This window comes from Antechinus flavipes, chromosome 6 (genome assembly GCF_016432865.1).
Source record: "Antechinus flavipes isolate AdamAnt ecotype Samford, QLD, Australia chromosome 6, AdamAnt_v2, whole genome shotgun sequence".
Classification (NCBI taxonomy): Eukaryota; Metazoa; Chordata; class Mammalia; order Dasyuromorphia; family Dasyuridae; genus Antechinus; species Antechinus flavipes.
The window spans coordinates 258,275,210-258,297,630 of NC_067403.1; the positions used below are offsets into that span (position 1 = coordinate 258,275,210).

General features: G+C 50.2%; 1 protein-coding gene across 8 annotated transcripts in view; it reads left to right on the forward strand.

The window, feature by feature from the left end:
- The window catches only part of PPP6R3 (protein phosphatase 6 regulatory subunit 3), an 83,752-nt gene extending 64,751 nt beyond the window's left edge, over window positions 1-19,001 (forward strand). The window contains exons 16-25 of one of the 8 annotated variants that reach the window (XR_007948485.1): window positions 2,784-2,870; window positions 6,100-6,197; window positions 7,671-7,725; window positions 8,645-8,775; window positions 9,820-9,941; window positions 10,627-10,780; window positions 12,020-12,126; window positions 12,786-12,936; window positions 14,407-14,572; window positions 14,836-14,916. Coding sequence is in view for 7 of the 8 variants with exons in the window: in XM_051967117.1 (XP_051823077.1) it covers window positions 2,784-2,870; window positions 6,100-6,197; window positions 7,671-7,725; window positions 8,645-8,775; window positions 9,820-9,941; window positions 10,627-10,780; window positions 12,020-12,126; window positions 12,786-12,936; window positions 14,555-14,572; window positions 14,836-15,085 (1,173 nt within the window). In the remaining variant the exon portion in view is untranslated. Of the gene's footprint in view, window positions 1-2,783; window positions 2,871-6,099; window positions 6,198-7,670; window positions 7,726-8,644; window positions 8,776-9,819; window positions 9,942-10,626; window positions 10,781-12,019; window positions 12,127-12,785; window positions 12,937-14,406; window positions 14,648-14,835 lie in introns of those variants that run through there. The other 7 variants (XM_051967117.1, XM_051967119.1, XM_051967121.1 and 4 more) reach the window with 7 other exon arrangements.
- Window positions 19,002-22,421: the final 3,420 nt, after the last annotated feature.

The window sequence follows — 22,421 nt, forward strand, 5'->3', positions numbered from 1 at the left end:
ATTCTGATGCAGAGGGCAGGCGGCCCCCCAGCAAAGGAAGACTCTTTTCTTCCCAAAAAAGATTTGGGCCACTGCTCAAATCAGGGGCTGCAGAAAATGGAGGTTCTGTCGGGAAGCGAAATTTATGTTCTGTGGGAAATGGAATGAGAATATGGAATTCTTCCAGAAGTGTAGGGGGCTCGTCAGAGGGGGGCTTTCTCGGTTTTTGTGTTCCTCTCTGCACATGATGTCTTTTGAAACAACCCTAGTAGAATATTATTTCCAACAAGTTTTTTTCCTATACTACAAGGTAATCCTTTAGTATAATCTTGCATGTGCAGTAATCCAGGCAGGGGTCAGCGAACTAGCTATTCCTCCCCTGCAAGGGACGGGCAGAGGGATGCTCTTTCTCTGCTGGGGGCAAGGTACCTCATTTGTACCATAACTTTAGAAAGGATCCCACTGAGCTGACACATGCTGGGCATGTAGGTGCTCAGTAAAGACTTGGTTGATTGAATGAAATGAAGAGTTTAAAAAATGGAACTTTGATTTCCAATTATCCCCAGTAGGAAGAACAAAACTATCCACTTGTGTTGGTATCTTCTGGGGTCTGGGCTTCTCTTCGTCTTTAAGGAGCCGGGGATTGATTCCAGACGGTGAAGAGAATTCTCTCTCGCTGCTTGATTATCTTGTTTCTGGATGGGGAAAAGGGCAGAAAGTTTTTCTTCTAGCATGTGTTTTGTGAAGATATAATTTAATTTTAACATCCAGAACATAAAGGGAGTAAAACTTGAATATGATTCCCTTAAGAAACATGTAAAAATTATGTACTATAGACTAAATTCAATAAAGTTTAGATTTTTTTACTTAAAGTGAAACCTATTTTAGCAGTCTTCCAGGGTTTGACTGCTTTTAAATAACAAGTCACTTCAGAATCACTCAGAGAAGATGAGTCCAGTTGCACCATTAAGTGGCCCAGACCTTAAATGAGCATTGTAGCGTTGTAGATGTGACTGAGCCTGGGGACACTATGTTTGGGCAGGGGGCCTGGATCCCGGATCAACCGGCCCACTTCATGTGCATTCAGGATCCCCTTTTTCTTATGTATTCGGCTACTCTCCCCCAGCCTTTGTCACTCAGAAAGCTATTTTTAATTGCCTGGGATTGAGATGCTGACTTTGCTAGCCTTTCCATATTCACTTGTTTGATGAGGTAGTCACCTTTCCAGTTGCACTTTTTAGGCTCTGGATGGTGTAAATGGGACATTGAAAGGCGAGTCACTGGTTCACTTCGGCCCTGTGATAGCAATAGGGGCAACAAGTCAAGATCGAGTAGGCTCCTTGTTCTCGTGCTTCAGAGCAGGTACACCCGTTAAGGGACGCCCCACAGTGAGCCCTATGGCCTAGCTGTTCCTAGCCCTAGATTTGAGATTCATATTGATGAACTGTCCGGAATTTTAGTCTGTTGAATTAGTGACAGGTTTTTAGTTGGAGAGCAAAATTCATTTTTAAGCTAAAATTAAAAGAGATGGAACGGGGAAGGGGCTTCATTTAATAGAGCAGTTCCCGGAGAGGCAACCGCACCTGACTTGTTAGTGACATCAGGAGGCTCTTCCTCGAGTGCAGTCAGAGACCCCAAAACAGGCCCAGCTTGGGCACTAGCAAAGGCATCTGATGGATTCAGGCAGGTTTCCAGTCTCCTTATTGGCTTCTATACTGTCCCAGCATGAAGGGGAGCTATTAGGGGCTAGCCTCCCTCCCAGATTGTTAAGAAGGAAAAACAAAGCGATCTCCTTGATTTCTTCAAAAGGTCAGAGCGAGGTTTTGTTTCATTTCGTTTTGTTTTGTTTTAATCAGGCACATGATATAATTCCATTCCAGTGCATGTTATTTGGTCAGCATTGTGATGAATGACAGCACTCTTGACAGCTGACTTTTAGTCTTGAGGGATCTGAGCAAATAAATCTTTCCCCTGCATTGACCCAAGTGAGAAAGTTCATGTGTTATGACAGCAGGGATGCTGTGCCGGAGAGAAATACAATCTAGGTCCATGGCAAATTGGTCAAGACCTCTCTTCCTCTTGGCCTGTTCCTGAGGCCATTTCTTTGAGGTCTCTCACAGACAGCAGGATACCCTGATAATACCCCATGCAGGGGGTAAGTGAGCGGTTCGCACTGCCTGCAAGCTGGCAAGGGCCTCTGGCCTCAAACCCGGCTTGCTGGGCTCCTTTGCACGCAATCCTTATTAAAGGACCTTGCCAAGCTTACCGTGCTGGAGTGAAACATCAGGAGAGGTATTGATTCCAAGGCATCCCTTTGAGCTGTCACCAGGGCGTGAGGCGAGCAATGGGCTCCCGAGTCGGGCCTCCCTATTGGGGACATGGAGAGGGTAGTTTGACCTAAACTCGGCCCCTATGTAGTCTTTTCATTTTAACTATTCTGACCAGCTTCCCTGGTCCTTTCCTCCAACAAAGCTGCTATCAGTAGCAAATCCAGATAACTTGAGTTAGATTGATTCTGTTCATAGTGATAAAGGATAGAATGAACACAGGATGGTCTGTGACTCAGGGCGGTAAAAGAAATAGGTGGCGGCAGAATCTGCTCCCAAGAAAGATTGAGTTGATTGGGTGGTGAAGGTTTTTTTAAATGTTGCTATAGCTGTCATCAGTCCCTAATTTGTTTTAACCTATTTGTGCATTTTATTTTATTTTTTTTGTATATATGTTAATAGAAAAACTAACGTACCTGTTTCATAATAAAATTTGTAATACTGGTATTAAATAGTTATGTCCATTTTTACACATAGGTTACAACCTGCCATATTCATTCATCCAGTGATGATGAAATTGACTTTAAAGAAACGGGGTTCTCGCAGGATTCTTCTTTACAGCAAGTGAGTTATGGGTATAGTTTTTGCTTTGGGATTTTTTGATGGCAAGTCAGGTTAACTTCTTAAGAATTGTCTCCATAATATTATAAATCTGTTATGCTTAAATATAAATGCTAATATCTCTATTTTATAATGATCTTTCATGCCAGTGGGTTTTTTATTTGTTTGTTTGTTTTTAGGGGGGGCCCAAGGTAGTATCTGAAGGGAATATGTTTATTTTCATTATATTTTCTGGGTACATTTTTAAAACAATCAGCTCCAAATAATATTGTTAGGCAGTGTTAATAAGTCATGGAACCCCAAATTAACTGAAGTCCTAATAGTTATTTTGAATAATGAGAGACAGCTGAGAGTTTTTATAAAACAAATTTCAGGAAGAAATATAATTAAAATTCTTCAATATCTTCCTTCAACTCGGTGTCTTAGGTAAACAGCAGCTTTGCCCCAATCCATAAAAATAAAGAACTATTTCCTTCCGTCAAAAAAACATAGCTTTAGTGGCATCCAGCCAGTGTCTTGGAAGGGAATTAAAACCTCAATAATCTGCACTTGTGCTGAATCTCGATCCCATTTGGACCGGTGCTGCCAAGTCTAGTTTGGATCCTAAAAGAAAATGGGCCCCAAAGTTGAAGAATTAGTGCCAGAAGCTCAAGAGTCCCTCTGAGCAGAAGTCTCACAGAATGATAGGAGATCCCTCCTGTATGGCCTGAGTTCTGCTTTTCTCTCACATGTTAATGCCTAGAGAAGGCACAGAGAGAGAATTTATTGGACTCTTGACCCCCATACAATGTGTCCTCCTTTATCACAAGACCCCGAATTATATCCTTTGTTAACATTGTGATGAGATTAATTTATACTTTAAATCCTTCATCTTAATTTTCTGTCTGCATCACTCACCCCCTAATTGGTCAGCCGCCTTGTTGTAAGCCGGAAAGCTTTTCCCAGAGACTATTTCAAGTTCAGTTCTTCTCTCCAGCAGTGCCCAGAACCAGTGAATGGCACTTTGTTGTCCAGTTCAGACTTCAGACCTGGGGTCAGGCAGCTCCCTACTCTGTGCACGAAGTCCTGGCTCCTTGTGGACTCTTAACAGTCCAGGGAGCACCTTGTTTCTATGATTTGGTGAATCCTGATTTTGAATCTGCCCAGGACAACTTGGCAGGCCATTAGAGCTCACCTTGCCCAGCATTGCTCTTTGGCTGCCAGCTCTTAGGAGATGTGTGTGTGTGTCAGTCTTGACTGCTGATTGATGGGATTGGTGGGACTGATTGGTCACACAGGGTACTTCTACTTTTCCCACAAAAAAAATTCATTTTAGCTATTGTAAGTTATAGAAACATGTTTTTGTGTTTTAGGTTTTGATTTTTGCTTACCAAACTCAGATTTTTAATCATGTCCCTACTTTTTTTTTCCCTGTAGTATAGTTTGTAACAATGTCTTGGGGCTTTTTGGTGTTATTTTTGTTAAGCTCTTTACAAATAGTAAGTCTTTGAGCGCAGCACTGATTTCCGAACCCTAGACTCCATAGCACTCATCCTCCAACCGAGCATAGAAGGTTGGAAATCCTCTTGCCTTCCTTTGGATTGGGAAATCCTCTTCCAAACCTCAGACAGATAAAAGGATTTCCCAAAGTCCACAGACAGAATTTGTGGATTAAAAAACTGAACTTGTTTTCGCTTGTGTAATTCCGTGAGGCATCAAGTATTAAACTTGGTTTGTCAAAGGTATATAAAGATCCAAAGAGAGTAGTTTGTAGTTTTTCAATCTCAGAACACATTTATCTCAAAACTTTTTCCTTTTTATAACCTCATTGTGAGGGCTTTCTGCCAACTCTGAGAATGGTTTCATTCTTTTAGGATTATTTTCTTTAGTCTGACTGCCCTTGTCAGTCAGAAAGTAGAGTGATAGAGAGGCTTCCTGTGCCCGATCCCTTCGGTGGCCAACTCGGAGCCTAGATGCCCATAATCTCCACCCGTAGCCCCTACGTGCCTGTGTGATCATTGGAACTCCGGGGAGATGGGAGAGGGAGAAGCAGCCCCCCAAAAGGAACAGAGACACCATCTGCTATTCCATCTGAATATTAGACACGCCATCTTTTCTGTTAGTTGTGTTAGAGAAGGAACCCATCAGTGGCAAGCTTTGCTGGCTGGCTTCAGCCCATTCTCTTCAGTGAACAATGCCATTGAATAGATATACTCACAGATCCCGAACTCTCTCTGGCAGTCGGTGAATTTAAGAAAAGAGTTCCCTCACCCTCATACAGAAAAGTGTGGGGGTGGGGTGGCCAGAGCCAGGGGGAGGGGCCTGTGGTGGTGGTGGTGGTTCCTTGGGTATTTGGTATGGGAGGTGCTGACAAGGGTTGTGTGAGATATTGCCCTCCACTGTCCAAGATCAAAATGTTCTGTCATTGGGGGCTGGCTCTCCCTCTTCCCAGACTATTGCCGAGGACATGTGATCACACCTCCATGAAGTCTTTCACCCCCAGAGATCTCTTTTATACAAATAGGCAGTTGCCTCTTCCCAAAACTCCCTTCTTAGCTCCATTATGTTCCTTATATTCTCTTGTGGAGAAGAATGAAGCCCCTAATCCCCCTCTATCTTGGGAAGAGAAAACGAGAGAGAGAGAGACCTTCTATCTTCTTTTCACCTTTCCCCCAAACTTTCTGTCCTTTTGTCTTCTGGGGCCATTTAAATAGCAGTCTGAGCTCTGACCTCCAGAGCACTCACACACCCATTGTGGCTCCATACTTGGAGCCCCCAATTGATCCTCACAATCACCCCCCCAAGACAGCTGGAGGGCGACTGGTGCGTTCCTTGAACTTAGCATTCCTCGTGACCCTTTTTTTAAAAGGGGAAAACCTGGAAAGATGGCCGGGTTGTACGTCCCGCAGGTCGTCGTCTGGACGGTGGGGCGCATTTAGAGCCCCATGCGGCCTGGTCCCACCCCGGCCTGCCAGTCCTGCAGAGCCTGGGCGCTCCAAAGTCTGATGACTTTATTACAGAAATAATGTGGGAAGGGGGCGGGGGTTGGTAGCCCAGGTTCCTAAGCCTGCCTTTTGCAAATGTGTCTGAAATAATTGTTTCTTTAAATTGAAGGAAAATAACTTTAGATTACTACAACCCCATTTCACCCTCTGTTGAAAGTAGTCAATGTTTCTGGAGCACAAATGGGCAAATAGTGTTTAGCTTATTCTTAGAATCATTATGTCACTGTCGTTGGTCCTGGGGTTGCCAGGCCTTTTCTGATTATCAGATGCAACAAATGACGTCCAATTTTATTGACCAGTTTGGCTTCAATGATGAGAAGTTTGCAGATCAAGATGACATTGGCAAGTGAGTATGCCCCCCTAGGTGCGTGTTTGTCTTGTGCCCTCTGCCGTTCCCGGGTTCCCCTGGTGTGGGCGGCTCGGTCCCACGGCTTCGGCAGGGAGCAGCGCGGGCAGCCCTGCTGGGGGCTCCCCCCTCCTCTCCTCCCGCAGGGCGCACAGTGAGGGTCGGCTCCATCGAGAGCCCGCTGCCTTCCCTGGCATCCTCCACAACCGGAGGGCCCCAGATCTGGCCCCAGCCAAGCAGGCACGGACACCTGGTGGGGCCTTGCCCCCGGCCTCCTTATGCATGAATCGAGAGTCTAGGAGTAGGGGGGCCAAGGAGCGGGAGGCTTGGACTAGAGTCCTAGCAGAGTGAACCTGCCCAAGTCACTCACCACCTCAGAGCCTCAGTTTCCTCATTGATAAAATGTCGAGAAAGGTCTATGGTGTTGCCTCCCAGGGTTGGCGTAAGGATCAAAGGAGATCCCGTCTGTAAAGGCCCCCTGCTGTAGACAGCGTGTGCACGGTTCCAGCGTTTGTAATGGTGCTCTTGTGTTCCTCCTCCCGACTTAGATCCCAGTCCCTGCTCTCCGGGAGGGTCTTTGACGGCCCCCCGGGCCCGCACTGACCTTCCCGCAAAGCCTAGCAGAACCTGCTAGAGGACGTCTCCGTTGGCGTGGCCCTGGAGAACTGGGGCTCGTCCACCTCCGAACAGCGCGGAGCGCAGGGAGAGAAATGTCTGGGCGCACTCCACTCCCCCAGAGCAGTGTTCAGAGGGTTCACAAGAGGGAAAAAATGGCAGCATCCTGTGGTTTTAGTGGCGAGGGGCCTGTAGTCCTCAGCAGTCTGAGCGGGCTAGTGCAGTGGGTGGAACCAGGCCCGGAGACAGGGAGGGCCTTGATCACATTTCCCTTCAGACCCAGGCGGAAGCTCCAGAAGGCCAGACCGAGGCCTGAGAAAGGGTTCACGTGAGCTGTGCGGGGCACTAGTGGGGAAGGCGAATAGCTGCCTCTGCTCCTCCTTCCACCACTCCCCGGGGGTTCTCCCAGGATTCTGTCTTTCAAGTTGTGGATCCCATGGACCTGCTTAGTCATCCGAGTTCAGGTTTTGCACTTGCCTACATGGAGGTGATTTTTAAGGGGTCCAGGTAGAAGTCGTCAAGGTGTTGGGTCCCATTTGGTCAGACAGTTGGAACGCACGAGTTTGGACTTCTTGCCCCCATCCGCTTTTGCTTCTCCACGCCACGGGAGGGCGTGTCGGTGTCTGCAGGTGTGTGTTAGGGTGCAGACCCTCAGGCAGCCAGTGTCCCTGCGTGCCAGCCGGTCAGTCGGCCTAGGAGAGGTGGTGCTCTGTGCCCGCGTGTGCGAGACTCTTCCCTTCTACTCTCAGCATCCCGGGGCAGGCTTAGGCACGGGGGAGTCCTAGGGCTGTTTGTTGTGCAGTTAAGATGCTCTTGTTCACGGGCACTCAAATGCATAAACCTGTATTTTGTTTGCAGTGTTTCTTTTGATCGGGTGTCAGACATCAACTTTACCCTCAATACAAATGAAAGTGTGAGTAGAAATTTTCCTGTAAGAAATGATGAGAGCTGGTGAGGGGGGGAGTTGGGAAGTACGCTTTGGCTTCCATGCCGTGGCGAGGCGCTTCGTCTCCGATTGGAAAGATTCTTGTGAAAACATCCGGGCCTGGGCCGCCACGCAGCGCGCTTGGGCCACCTCAGGAGCCACCTGGGGTGCAGGGCAGAGGTCAGGGGCCAGAGGTTCATTCCCATAGGACCCAGCCAGCCCCCGCAGAAACACAGGCTAGCCCTCAAGCCATCTGTCTCTTAATGCATGCCATCGGTCACGCAGAGCCATGGGGTGAGGTGCTGTTGCGGGGGGTGGAGCTGAGGGAATCTTGGAGCCTGACTGAGACAGTGAGGACCCTTTTCTCTTTGTGAAGAACAAGAATACTTTGTTTTCAGCTTCTGGACCGACTGTCCAGAGCCATCTTGTCGGGTGTTTCTCCTGAGAAGAGAACACACATTGATGGGCCGGTGGGCTCCGGCGGGGTCGGCTCCAAAGCCAGCCCCTACGGCCATCGGCGGCGTCCTTGGGGGCTTGCTCAGGCGCAATGGGGGCAGCAGGGGAGGCCTCTTAGTTGCTCAGTCTTGGGAATTAGGATCTCAGCAGACGGAAGTGAGAGTAAAAGAGGAGGTGGTCCATGCTACTCGGACGCTAGTATGTTCAGGGAAACCTGTTCTGGGGAGCGTAATGTCAGACCTTTACACGTCTTCTGTGTCCTTGCCATGCTCATTCCTGAGAAGGAAATGGGAAGAAAGCTGTCGAAGGCTCGGCACCTCGGAGTGACCTTTTACGCAGCCCCCAACCAAGAGGCTCATTGTACTGGCGTAGAAACGGGGGAGAGCGGCGGCTGGCCTGGCAGTCCGTGGCTCCTTCCGTTCTCCTTCATGTTGCTCCTGTTTCTGTTTAGGGGAATATTGCCTTGTTTGAAGCGTGTTGTAAAGAGAGGATACAGCAGTTTGATGATGGAGGCTCTGATGAGGAAGATATTTGGGAAGAGAAACACATCGCCTTCACTCCAGAATCCCAGAGACGCTCCAGGTGAGTGACGGGGCCTGCTGCGGCCTCCCTTTCCCCCCTACCCCCCCGCCAGGTGACAGAGCCTGTAGGCTCTAGGGGACCCGCCGAGGAACTGCCTGGGGGCCTCCCTGACCTTTGCTGGTGGATCCTCCCTCAGTGACAACGACACAGAGAGCAGAAAGCTGGCCAGCTTCCTGTGGGCCTGGACCCTCAGCTCATGGCAGGGAAGCTTTTTTTCCTGGTTCTCAGTCCCAGGCATCCTTGGGGGGAGACTGGGGACGCTGTGCAGAGCGCCATCTCTGCCAAGAAACTTGGCAGCAGCTAAGCAGCCCTGGGTGCCCCTGATTGAGCTTCAGGGCAGGGCCACCTTCCAGCAATGTTACTATTGTGATGGCAGAAAGGGCTTTCTCTCTGTGTTTATTCCCAGTGCTATTTCCCTAGTGTAAGTGATCTCACAGAACGCGGATATAGGCCCTCTCCCAAACGGGATCGTTTCCACTTAGGATCTGCATGGTCCTTAAATCTCCAGGGAATACCGTCTTTCCCACAACACGCCCATTATGGCAAACAGTCAGAGAGACAGACACAGAGAAATCCACAGAGAGACAGAGAGACACAGAACTTGGGAGTTGGGTGTGGATTTTTGTCATGTGGCAGTATGATCCCGAACCTCCCCAGCACCCTCCCTTTAAAAAATGGCCGGTGCCTAGGCTCTTGTTGTAGTGACTTAGCCCACCCTGTGGCTGATGGCCTGGGGGAACAGTTGAGCCAAAGCAGCCACAGTGACCTCCTCCGGGGCTCCCCTTGCCTCTTTGCTTTTTGGAGAAGGACACGTGGTCCACAGTTTGTTTTCCAGGACCAAGATGGGTCTTTGCAATTCATTTAAGCCCAACTGTATTCTGTTTTTACATTTATTGAGATGATGGTCATCATCATCATTGAGTGTGGTTTGTGCTGCTGGGGGAAGCCTTCCTTTTTCTCGTTGCCTTCCTTGGAGTGAGCTCCACGTGAAAGAGTTTTCTGGATCGAGTAAGTAACTTGAGCATGTAACTTTTCTCCATTCAGCTCAGGGAGCACAGACAGTGAAGAAAGTACAGACTCTGAGGAGGAAGATGGAGCAAAACATGATTTATTTGACTCCAACAATGCTAACCCAGAGGACAAAATGGAAGTGGATCTGAACGAACGTGAGTGTTTCCATTCTCCCCTTTCCATGATACCCATGCCCGCCCGCTGCCCCTCTCGGACAGTTGTCTACTTCTGAGTTGACTTACTGATACCTTGTGTGGCCTGAGTGTCCCCCGTAGTACCCACTGCCCCGCCAGGGAGGATTTCCTTGGGCTGCTTATGGTCCTGTTGACAGGAATCTCCTGTCATCCTTAGAGGTATCCCCAAGGACCAGAACTGGCGTATATTCTTCAGTCCTCCACCCCCTCACATGAAGGATTGGAAAAGGGAGCCCCCCAAATTGGGGTTCTGGATATTTCCCAGACGAGCTGTCTTTTTTTGGTAGTGCTGTTCTTGCTCGGCACCCAACTCCTGCAGACATTCAGCACCCTCCCAGTGCTCGCCAGGGGTCGGGGGCTTTGGGGACATGTCACTGAGAGAGGCTGACGTTCAGAGTCGGTTGGATCGTGCCCGATGACAGTTTGTCCGTGGCAGCCTCCTGGCCCCTGCGTACGGAGCGGGCATAAACCTGGCAGGAGCCCAGAGACCACCTAGCGATGAGCATGTGCCTCTGTCGGGTCAAACCTGGGAGACTGTTCTGTAGGCCAGAGAGCTGTGCTCCTTCCTCCCCCACGTAGGGCTTGACTTGACAGGGGTTAGGGGCTGCTTCGTTTGTTGCTGATGCCGGCCTTTTCCTTTTCCCAGCACCCAACTGGTCAGCCAACTTTGATGTGCCCATGGAGACGGCTCACGGGGCCAGCCTCGATTCAGTGGGCTCGGACGTCTGGAATACGGAAGAACCCATGCCAACTAAAGAGACCGGCTGGGCTTCCTTCTCCGAGTTCACGTCCCCATTGAGGTGGGTGTGTGGGCAGCGTTCATGTGCCAACCAGTGCCTTGATTTGGGAATGAGCATTCACTTCATCCAGCTGTTTGTGCTTTCTTGTCATCTCCTGATTTATGACCCAGTGAAATGGGGGGGAGAGGAGGAAGAGCTTCCTTAATAAACTGTGAAGCAGTAGAGAGCAGGAGCCTCCCCGCAACTTTGGAGGCACAGGGGACTCATGCCATCACTGCCACACCATTAGCTGTCGGGAACTGATGATGAGGGGCAGTCGATATGGCCCCCTTGCCTTCTTTGGGGACCTCAACTAGAAATTGCAGCGGGCTGTGAGATCACAGTTCTAGAAAAAAGAAAGCCCTAAACTCCTCTTTGAGTAATGGAGGCCGTGACTCCCAGAGTGTCTTCTGGGAGGGGGAGATCACTGATCTCCCCCAGTTTTTGGCCAGTTCAGACTCTGTGAATGTGAGAGCAGACAGAGTCTTGCTTTCTTCCACCAAGACTGGACAGCGTCTGCTTCCCGGGCAGGGCTCTTAGCGTAGTGAGGGCAGCGTGTGGCCTTTGCACGGCCCTGGGATTGCTTCATGTGCTCTTTGCCTGGTTATACACTTATTTAAAATTGGCAATCTCTCTGACCCTTGAGTTTGAATTTCACATTTTATCCCCTCGGTCCTTGGATTACAGTATTAATACTACAGATTTCTCCCAGATTTGACTATCTGTGCAAGAAAGGGATTAGTTATCGAAGCCCTCTCTGGATGTAAGACCTTGACCAGACAAGTTCCCATCAAGTTCAAGGAGACATCCCTGCTTGGTCATCTTGTCATCATTATGTCAGTCAAGTATGAAGAGCGTGTGAAACTTCCCCCTGGGACTCGGGGCCAAGGACTGGCGACCGGCCTCCTTGTACTTTGGCCACTGCCCTTCTCTATGTCTTGGATCTTGGGGGTCCCCGGGCCTGGGATGAACTTCTCACACTGCTTTCCAGAGGAGTGGCTCATCCCAGGCCAGGGACCCCCAAGATCTGAGACATAGAGACGGGGAGTGGCCAAAGTGTGAAGTGTGTGAGCCCTGCCCCTCCATTGGGATTTGCTCAGGTGGCCTTTCCCCAGCAGCCTGTAAGCCACCTGAGAAGGGGCCCTATCTTGCCTTTGGGTCTGAATCCCCAGTTTCTGCCACGTAAGAGACAATTAAGAAATGGTGGGTGATTGGTTGAGAAATCATCCTGACTCTCAAAACATGTTTTTTCCTTAAAAGTACAAAGGATACTTTAAGGAGTAATTCTCCAGTAGAAATGGAAACCAACGCTGAACCAGTGGACCCCTTAACTACCAATGCTGTTTCACTGGCAGCACCCCCGGAGGGTAAGTAGAGAATACAAACGTCTTATGCTAATGTAGAACACCCCAAAGTGCCGCGCACTTAGGAAAGTGGGGTAAGCTGCCGCTCGGCCCTGTGGGACAAATGGCTTCAGAGGGTTGTCTCAGGCCACGGGGATCCTACAGTCAGCTCCCAGGGCAGATGTTCAGATCAGCATTTTTAGCTGATTTTTGTTCAGTCCTTTTTGGTCCTGACCCTCTCTAGGGTTTTCTTGGCAGAGATTTAGATGGGTTGACCATTCCCTTTTGCAGCTCATCTTACAGATGAGGAAACTGAGGCAGGCAGACTAAGTGACTTGCCCAGGGTCTCCCAGCTAATAAGTGTCTGAAGCAACATTTAAAGTTGGGAACAGGGGTCTGGCTGCCTCCAGGCCTGGTGTTCTGGCCCTTCCCCTCCCCTCCCCCCCCCCCAAGCTCTCAGCTGCCAAGTGTGTTCCATATTTTGGGATAACTTTCCCATTGGGCAGGGAACCAGCTGGGGCTCATTCCTGGCTGCAGGGTGGGGGTTCCCTAGGAAGAGACCTGCATCGAAAGGCACTCTCCCCCTCGGACCCTTGGTTGGCAGTTCATGGGCGGGGTCCTGGGGCTGCAGAAAGGCCACCCCACCGGGCTTGGGCAGATTCTCAGAACGATGCTCTCTGTAGCCCCAGGCAGCGTGGCCATGGAAGCGACGTCTGACGGCGAAGAAGATGCCGAGAATACGGACAAGGTGACCGAGACCGTGATGAACGGCAGCATGAAGGAGACGCTCAGCCTTACGGTAGATGCTAAAACTGAAACTGCCGTCTTCAAAAGGTAACCACCCGGAGAGGCCATTGGCTCCTCGGGCGCAGGGAGGGGGGCAGCGGGCGGGGGCCCGGGCCAGACTTGGCCCCTTCTGCCTCCCCTCCAGGAGCCCATTCCGTGAATGCTCTTGTGCACTCGCTTTGCAAGGAAAATGGCTTAGAAAAACCAGTTTCTAGAAAGCGCAGCTCCCTGCCAGGCCGAGGGCTAGAAAAAGCTTCCGGCCGATTCCAATTTCTCTGTTCAATGTGCTGCATCAGCTGCTCTGAGGGCCGGGGGCTTTAATTTTAGGAACAGCCAGGAGCCGTGACTGAGAAGAGTGCTCGGATTACTTGATAAAGGGGGGGTCACTGCTGTCAGCAGCATGAAAGATCCCCCCGTAATGGGGGCACAATCAGCTGAGTCTTTCCCTTTGACCCCATCCCCAACAATTAACCCTGTAGTCTGGATCTCTCAGAGAGACACACAGCATAGACATGTGGTCTCAGGTGGGTAGGGAGATGTGAAAGGGGTTCACGGCTGGCCAGCACCCCGGGTCGCCAGGGAGAGAACACTGCATGGGACCTGAGATGTAGCTCCTCAGGAGCTATGAGGAGGGGGCTTTAAGGTGTGCCAGCAGCTGGTGTCATTGGTCATGGCGTCCTCTTTGGGGACTAACGGGCGTTTCTGGGAAATTCTTAGTCCTCAGAGCCAGCCAACCTTGGGGTCTGGATATTTCAATGAGTTCAGCTTGAAGGTCCACCCCACATTTATTTAAGAATCTGAAGCCCATCTTGAAAACATGACCAGATCTCCTGAGTGGTCACATCTGGGGGCTCCTGCCCAGTTTAGGGGTTGGCACAAGCCATTCCCAGAGGGATGATGGGGCAAGTGAGCCACTGAGGCTTGTAAAGGGAGGGCAGGAACAGAAAAGCAGAGAGTGGAAACATAGGAAAGGGGGAGCACAGGGAAGGGTTTGCTCCTGATGAGGAGTTTGGTGCTAACTTGGGGAGAGGTGAACTGGGACCGGATTTAGAGAAAGGCCTCGCTGCCTGCCTGGATTCACTGATGATGGACCCGCAAGGGACGGTTTGCATATTCAGTGGTCCAGGCTTGGGACATTGGGCCAAGGCTCTGGGGCTCTCAGGAAGGGGTATGGGGATCAAAAGCCCGAGGTTCGTGGCCTCTGCTAGTGTAGAATTTGGGGCAGGAACTGGAGGCATCCGTCTTGTGGAAGAGAAGCTGTGAGGGCCCTGACCAGGAGGGACCTTCCCTGGGAGTTTTCCCAGCTGGGCTGGGGCTGCAGAACCCTCAGAGCCTGCATCCTCATGCACTCTGAGCTCCCCTTGGCGCACAGTGGGGATCTGTGCAGGGGCTGCCCTCCCTGGGCTCCCACCCCCTCTCGCCCCTTTGGCGGGCAAGGCCAGGGTTCGAGTTCTGCCCTGAACATCCCGGGCAGGGCTGGGGCGGCCTCTAACCATGACTATTTGTTCCTCCAAACAGATTCAGTTAACACCTTCACCAGTCTGTTTCTAGAAAGATAACGTTTTGCCCCCGCGCAGTAGAGGGAATCTTGTGCCCAAATCCCTAATTTCCGAGTATTTTGAAATGTTTATACATTTCTTTTTCTATTTTGCACACTTGGCTTCAGAGTGTTGAAATCCTATCGGTATGTACGCTCTCGGGACCGCCCGGGTTGGTCCTCGAGCTCCAGCGTCCCCATCGCCCCCTCGCGGTCCTCCTGGTCCTGCGTGCTGCTCCCCCCACCCCGTGTCTGTGACCTCCGTTCTCCTCCCTCCCCGAGCATGCAGAGCTTGCTGCTTGGACTTGTCTCGGCCACCGCCCTCGAGTCATTGCATGTCCCGTCATCGGCCGCCTCCGCCCCCCGGCCTGCGCGGGCGCCTAACGCCGGCTGTCCCTTCTCTCCTGCAGCGAAGAAGGGAAACTGTCTACCTCTCAAGATGCTTCTTGTAAATATGTGGTGGAGGAGAGGACAGACAGCGGGGACGCCAGTCCTGCTGCTCCCCAGCCGGCGGGCCTGAGCCCGAGCAGAGGTAAGGGGGCCCCGGGGAAGCCGGCCGGCTCTGGCCTCCCTTCTGAGACTTGGGAGCTCCCTTGGGGGCCACACCAGCCCCTACCCACCCTGGCTTTGGCAGCAAAGCCCGGTTCCCAGCTCGTGTGAGAGGGAGAGTTGGCGAACGTTAATTGTCGATCCCCAGTGGGCCCCTGAGGACGCCAAGGAAGAGAAAGGAGGCCCTGCCCTGCTGGGGCCTGGTGGGGCCGGGAGCCTGCCCCAGCCAGGAGGAAACCACCTAGAGAAAAGCTCACAGGGAAAGGATCCCCAAGTCAGGGAGTGCCAGGGATTGCTGCCCCCTCCTCCCCCCATATACTTAAATTGGGGAGGTTTCATTTTTAGTGATTCCATTTTAACTTCCATAGATGCCATGATCAGGAACAGACACCAGGGGGCGTCCCAAGTCCAGGGACTTTTCTGCCAAATCCGCCTCCACCCTCCTCCCCTCCCCTCCCATTTCCCATAAGGAGGGATTTCACCCCAAGAGGAGTTTTTAGGGATGTGTGGAGGAAATATTTATGGAAATGGCTGGTTTAATTTAGAAGGGACAGCCTGTCTTCTCATCAGTAGGGGACTTTGGTGGAAAACCAGAAGGGAGGGCCACAACTCGCCCCCACCCCCCAGGCTGGCTCTTTGCCTTGAGGGCTTTCTTGGCCCAGGCTAGAGATGCTTCCCTGCAGTTGGAGGCCCTTGATCTCCCCCTCCAGAGGCTGCCTTGTCTCCTCATCCCCATGTGCTTTTAGCCGGCTCCCTCCCTCTGGCCGGACGCCACCACAGGGCGTTGACTTTGTGAGACTGGACACTCGGGCTCCTATTTTCCAGCCATTCATTCAGGGCCCACATATGGGAAGCAGCCTCTGCAGTCAGGGACAGGACCTGCTCCCAGCCTTGGCTGGCACCCCTGGGTGGTGGCGAGAACAGGATCCGGACTTAGAGGGAGCTTTCCCACCCACCAAACGCTTTACCTGTGTTGTCTCATCAACCACAGGTGAAAGAGGTGCTTTTATTCTCCCTGCTTTCCAGATGGAGTCTCACAAGCTCCCACCAGGTGTCAGTCCATTGCTCTGTCCAGTCTCCTGCATCACCCCAAGTCCTTTGGGAGCTACTCTGTTCTGACCATGGAGTTGTTGCCAGAGCTGTTAGAATGACGACATTTCTCCCCCTCCCTTAGACTGGTTGCCAGGAGGTTAGGGTCTGGTCTCTTCCACCATCCCCCAGGTGAACTTCATGTCCGTGTCCCTAGTGGTGGCAGGAGGTACCTATGAGAGCCCTTCCCCAATTTCAGTGGCCAGGCCTAGCTCTAGGCTCTCGTGTGCGGACCCTGTGGTCCCAAAGGCACCCAGCTGAGCAGTGGCTCCCTCAGTGTGCTTTTGGGCTGGAACGGGGCCGCTCTCGTCCCCGTGGCAGGAAGGGTCCCTCCTTTCTTCCCTGACGCCTCCTTGAGGCGGCCTTTTGCTTGTGGCCCTGGGGGGTGGGTGGAGGGTGGTCTTCACTGAGGGGCCCTCCTCCCTCCCAAGCCTCAGGTCTGATCAGAGGGGCTGGGCTGCCAGCAGCAGTTCCTCCTCCCGACTCTCCATCAGGGATCCTGGTCCTCCTTGGTCTCCAGAAGGGACCCCTCTCAGGGTGAAGCCAAGCAGAACGCCATAGCGGACTTAAAGTATCTGGTTAGCCCCCGTGTGCAGTGAGATGGACCGTCGGTACCCAAGACAGGTTCACCTGGAGACGAGGCGATCCGGCAATCCGAGCCTTCTAGCAGCTTCCCCCTGGTGGGGGCTCGCCTGAGTTAGGGGGCCTTCCTCTTCCTGTTCTTGTCTTCCTGAGCCCGGCCCCCATCTGCTGCTGCTGTTGTCTGTTGTCAGTGGTTCCGCTCGGCTCGGTGGGTCCCTTCAAATGCCCTGAACGTCTTTCTTTTGGTTCTTTAGGCCTGATCAGCCGAGCCTTTTAGGAGAGACCTCTGTTAACGGCCCTGTATGATATGTAATGTCTCCTGCTGTTGACTGAGGACTACAGACTGATAGCCATGGGTTAAAAAACGCTGTTTCTTGAGGATTTCATCCAGAGCCTGTCCAAGCCAGTCACTGCTGCACTAACTTTGCAAGGGATCAGGACCAGCAACGTTTATATTCTAGATTTTAAGACATTGTACAGAGAAATTCAGAAGTGTAAAAATCTTGCACATTGACAAATACCAAGCATTTTTGCCTATGTTTATATTGTATTGTTATGAATGGTGGGTGGCCTGTGGAGGAAGACCTTGCCCCCCTTGTAATAATAGTAGAGATACTAGACTTCAGATGGCTGTAAGATTAGTTTTATAAAAGTGAATACACAGATCTATTGTATTGGAGACATAACTATTTGACAATTAGTGTGACCAAAGTCCTTAGGCCGTTTTCATACATTTTTTCACCTTGTACAAAATTCTGAGCTCATTTTTCTTCCAGGTTGGCAAGACGTTGTAGGATTGAAATGCCCTCTAAGGGTTATTTTGGTTGTTCTGACTCTCAAAAGTGATTTTAAATAAGAAATTTTGGGTGTTCTTTTTATAACCGGTTTTTAATTGGTAACTGTTTTCTGTATTGTTTAAAACAGATCAAAATGTAAGTCTATTGGTAGAGATTTTAAGTATTTATTGCTACATCTTAGTTGACAAATTGATGTTACTGTAAAGCCATATGTTCTGTTCAGTCTTGTTTGCTTGAAATGATTCCTCACGCCGGTGAAACACTAGGTTCTTTGGAGTGGATATGGCTTGTGGTTTGGGCTTTGGGGCTTGATTCTTTAGTTTTCGGTAGTCCACCTGCCTTTTAACCCATTCGTTCACCAGATTGTACCTTGTTAGCCAAGCATTACAAATGAACGTTTCAGAACAATCTGCATATTTATAAAACTCTACTCGGATCAGGCAAGTCACAGGAGTCAGTGCACGCACTGCTAATAGAATTAGCATGCGTTCTCTCTTTTTTTTTTCCCTTGGGCATAGCATTTTCAAAGTACAAATCAAAATTGGGCACCTGAGCATGTTAATTGTTTTCCTGTACCTTGTGAAGTTTTCACTCGTAAATTCTAAGCCAGTGTATTTTTTTAGACCTGGTTTGTGTATATATAGTGATTATGGATACTAATTCATTGTAATTTATAATTTTCTATGTCAGTATAAAAATCCAGCCACCTTCTCCAACAGCAGAAGCGATGGGCCGCATGTCGCCGTGTTGTCCGTCTGGTGAAGGGGTCACTCTTGGGTTACCTCTTGCACTTTTAGATGCAAATCAGTTTTTCATTTCTGTAATAGAAAGTTCTTCACCTATTTTTATGTCATTTGTTTTTTTCCTGACCAGTATTTAAAACCAAAAGGATACTCTGAACGATGGCCAACGATTTTTTAGAAATAGCCTCCCAAGCAGCGTGCCTAAACATTACATTACATACGGAAATAAAAAAAAAAAAAAATCAAACGTATGATGAATTATGGCTTATTCCTTTTTCCATCTCCAGTGGTATAGAAACAACCCAGGCCGCCCATTCTACACACGGTGGGAGTCAAGTCCAGGAGCTCCGATCCTAGGCGGGGGGGTGGCCAAGTCTCCCTCCTCACTGCCCCTGCCCAGGACGGACTTGAGCGTCCCTTTCAGAAACGATAGTTCCCTGGGGGCCATCTTTGCACTTTGAAGACGCTGGGGTAACGGGGAGGGGACGGGACGGGGGTCTGTACCTCCCTTGGCTGGCTGGAAGCTGACCCAGGCCCCTCTGGGACCCAGAGGCCACTTGTCCACTTCCTCGAGAGGCCGTCAGGGCTCCCCTTGCCCTCTGCACGTGCCCTCACGCGGCTGACTTTGGGGGTTCCCCGCTTAGTGGAGGGTGAAGCAGGAGGAGGAGAGCTGCCCTCAGAAGGAGCTTTCACCCCCTCATTTGGCGTGTTCTCTCTTTAAATGACTGTGTATTATCTGTTCTGGACGTTCTGAATCATGAGACTGAAGTTATAGAAAATACTTATATTAAAGAAAATAAAGCCTCCTTATTCTAAGCTTCTAGTGCAGTTTCCTTGCATTCCTTCAATGATGTTGGCCAGGCTGGAAAAGGCCCCTGGGGCCGCGGCCGCCGAAGGAGTGGGTCTGCAGCCGCCTTGGCTCTGCCGGCCCAGGAGCACTGGCCCAGAAGGCCTCAATCTTTGGGGCATTTGTGTGTGTGGCTTCAGAGTTCTAGGCAAAGTTCTGCAAGAACTGTCCCCTTGCCCTTTCCCAGATAGGGGTGAGCTTTGGCCATGATGCTCACTGCCGGGCCCTGCTCTGGTGGCTTGCGGTGACCCTGGGGCCAGCTCGGTGCCGTACCACCCATTTGTCATTGTCCTGGCGTCCCCCCTCACCCCTCCCAGCTCCTGTAGGCAGGCAAGTGCCTTCATGACATAGCGTGTGCCCTGGTGGCTCGATCCACCTGAGTCCGTGATACTCGGTGCTTCTGCAGGAAGGCCCCGTAATCGTGGTTCCAGTTGGCCCTGGCCTATCTCCAGGTTCGGACAGGCCATTCAGTGGGACGCTGACAGTCCCAGCTCCCCTAACTTACTCTGTGTTCCCCTTGTCTCCCCAGTGAGGTCAGAACTCCAGACCATCCGTGAGGGCATTTCTGCAGTTGGTCCATCAGGTGACGAGCCCGGCCTCCGCCAGGCGCTCGCCTGGTGTCCGTTGGCAGGCAGGACGTGGCCCAAGCTGGCGGCTCTTGCTTTGGTGGTTTGGATGCTTTTAGAAAGGCCCCCCTGAGAGTGAGAGGGCTGCCAGCTCCTGGGGCGCCTATGACCTGGGTGCAGCAGCCGGGAATGGAGACGCTTGGGGCTCCGGACCAAGTCCAGGCAGAGGCCTGGCTGCTTCATCTCGGACAAGCCGGCCTCTCCAGGAAGAGAGCCTGAAGATGCAGTTTTTTCCTGTGTGGGGCAGAGGGGTTTCCCCAGCCACGATGGTTGGCCATTGTCCTGGCTCTGGGGGAAGGTCTCTCTCTGCAGAATTCTTGCTGACCGGCTGCTGCTTCAATTTTGGAGGTGGTGCTGGGAGCTCACGGTTTGGTTCATTTTTCCTTGCTTACAGTTGTTGCTCAGGAAAAAAAGGCCAGGGTCAGTCACAATGCCCAGTTTACGACTAACGATGCCTCCAAAAGCTCCAAGGGTGCCCGGGTGCACTCTGCGCTTGCTGCAGACCCTGGGTCAGTCTGGGAGCCCTGGGAGGAGCGAGTCGGCAGGTGAGCCCAGAAGGCCCTCCTTTGGCTCCCTGATATTGCACTGACCGGTACCCTGGTGCAGATGGCAAGTGACCATTGGAGAAGGACTGGGAGGGACCCGAGACAGCAGTTGCAGGAGATGGCTCAAGCTGACTCAAGGTTAACTGGCCAACAGCATAGGGTGCTCACTCCTTCCCACATATTCCTTGTTTGTTGGCGACTTCCAGGTCCTTGTTAATGATTCTCTCTATCCTTCCTGCCCGTGTCTCCTCTCCTCCTCTGATTCCCCTCCCCCCCCCCCCCCCCCCCCCCAGAGGAGCCATTGGTTATTTTGCTCTGGTCCTCCAGTTGCTTCCTTCTAGTCGATGCAGTAAGCAAGCTTCTAAGTGGCCAGAGAAAGGAGCAGTAGCCAGAGATTGCAAAGGGAACCAGGAAATCCCATTAAAACCTTCCCAAAGAGCATAATTACAAAGCATATATCTTCTCGGGTATCCAAAATTTGCATCCCTAATCAGTGGGAGCGGGGGGGCTGCCCTCGCAGCCGCTCCTGCATTTGAATCCCAGACCAGATCCCTACAGCCCCAGAAAAAAGATACATTGGGTAATTTGGAGAAAGAGGTTAACTTAGAAGCATCCACTGTTCAACAAAAACTTGGGGAAACTAGGAAGCAACGTGGCCGAAACTAGACATAGACCATCATTTCACACTATACCAAGAAAAACTCAAAAAGGTCCATGATTAAACGTGAGAGATGACATCAAAAGCAACAAATTAGTGGATCATGGAAGAAAAGTAATTAGCTGGCAGATGTGTGGTTGAAGTTCATGACCAACTGAGAGGTAGGTTCCCAGAAAGCAAAATTGATTATTTTGATTACATAAAATTTAAAAGATTTTGCACAGACAAAATCAGTGCAGCTAAAACTAAAAGAACATTGGGCTAAGTCCTGTAACAAGTTTCTCTAATAACAGTCTCATTTCTAAAATATATAAAGAACTAAATCAGACTTACAAGACTAAGCCATTCTCCAGTTAATGAGTCAAAAGATGTGAACAGGCAATTTCAAAGGAAGAAGCCAAAGCTATCAATCAATAGCCTTGGAATATGGAAAAGCAATAGTATGGAAAAATGCTCTAGAGAATATGTATATATTTAACATGTATTGGTCAACCTGCCATTGGGGGGAGGGCATGGCGGGGAAGGAGGGAAATTGGAACAGAAGGTTTCGCAATAGTCAATGCTGTAAAATTAGCCATGCATATAACTTGTAAATAAAAAGCTATTAAAAAAATATATGTATGTATAGCAGCTTTTTTTTTTTTTTTTTTTTTTGTTTGCTAAGGCAATTGGGGTTAAGTAACTTGCCCAGGGTCATACCTAGGAAGTGTTAAGTATCCGAGACCAGATTTGATCCTCCTGACTTCAGGGCTGGTGCTCTATCCACTATGCCACCTAGCTGCCCCCCAAATTGAAGCTTTTTATTTTTAAAACATGCAAGGATAATTTTTCAACATTGAACTTTGCAAAATCTGTGTTCCAATTTTTCCCCTCCTTCCTCCCCTCCCCTAGATGGCAAGTCATCCAATATATGTTTTTTTTGGGGGGGGGGGGCGGGATTTGCTGAGGCAATTGGGGTTAAGTGACTTGCCCAGGGTCACACGGCCAGAAAAGTGTTACGTGTCTGAGATCAGATTTGAACTTAGGTCCTCCTGACTTCAGGGCTGATGCTCTTTCCACTGTGCCACCTAGCTACTCCTATATGTTAAATATAGTAAATATTTCTGATTTCAAAACAACTTTCCTTTCCCTAGGAACTTCTCCTACCTCATTGAAAAGTGGGAGGGGAAAAGCGAAAAGGGAAGGGGTAGGCTAAATAGAAGGGAATACGGAAATTGTAAGGGAAAGGTTTAAGAAAAGGGGAGGGACTCTAAGGGGGAGGGAGGGATTCTAAAGAAGAAGGGCTCTGTGAGGCAAGTGGTGCTCATAACTTTAATACTGGGGAGAGGGGTAAGAGGGAAAGAAAAGAAAAAAGCATAATCTGGGAATAACAAGATGGCAGGAAATACAGAATTAATAGTTTTAACTGTAAACGTGAATGGGGTGAATTCTCCCATAAAACGTAAGCAGATAGCAGACTGGATTAAAAGTCAGAATCCTACAATATGTTGTTTACAAGAAACACATTTAAAGCAGAGTGAGACATACAAAGTAAAAGTAAAAGGCTGGAGCAGAATCTAC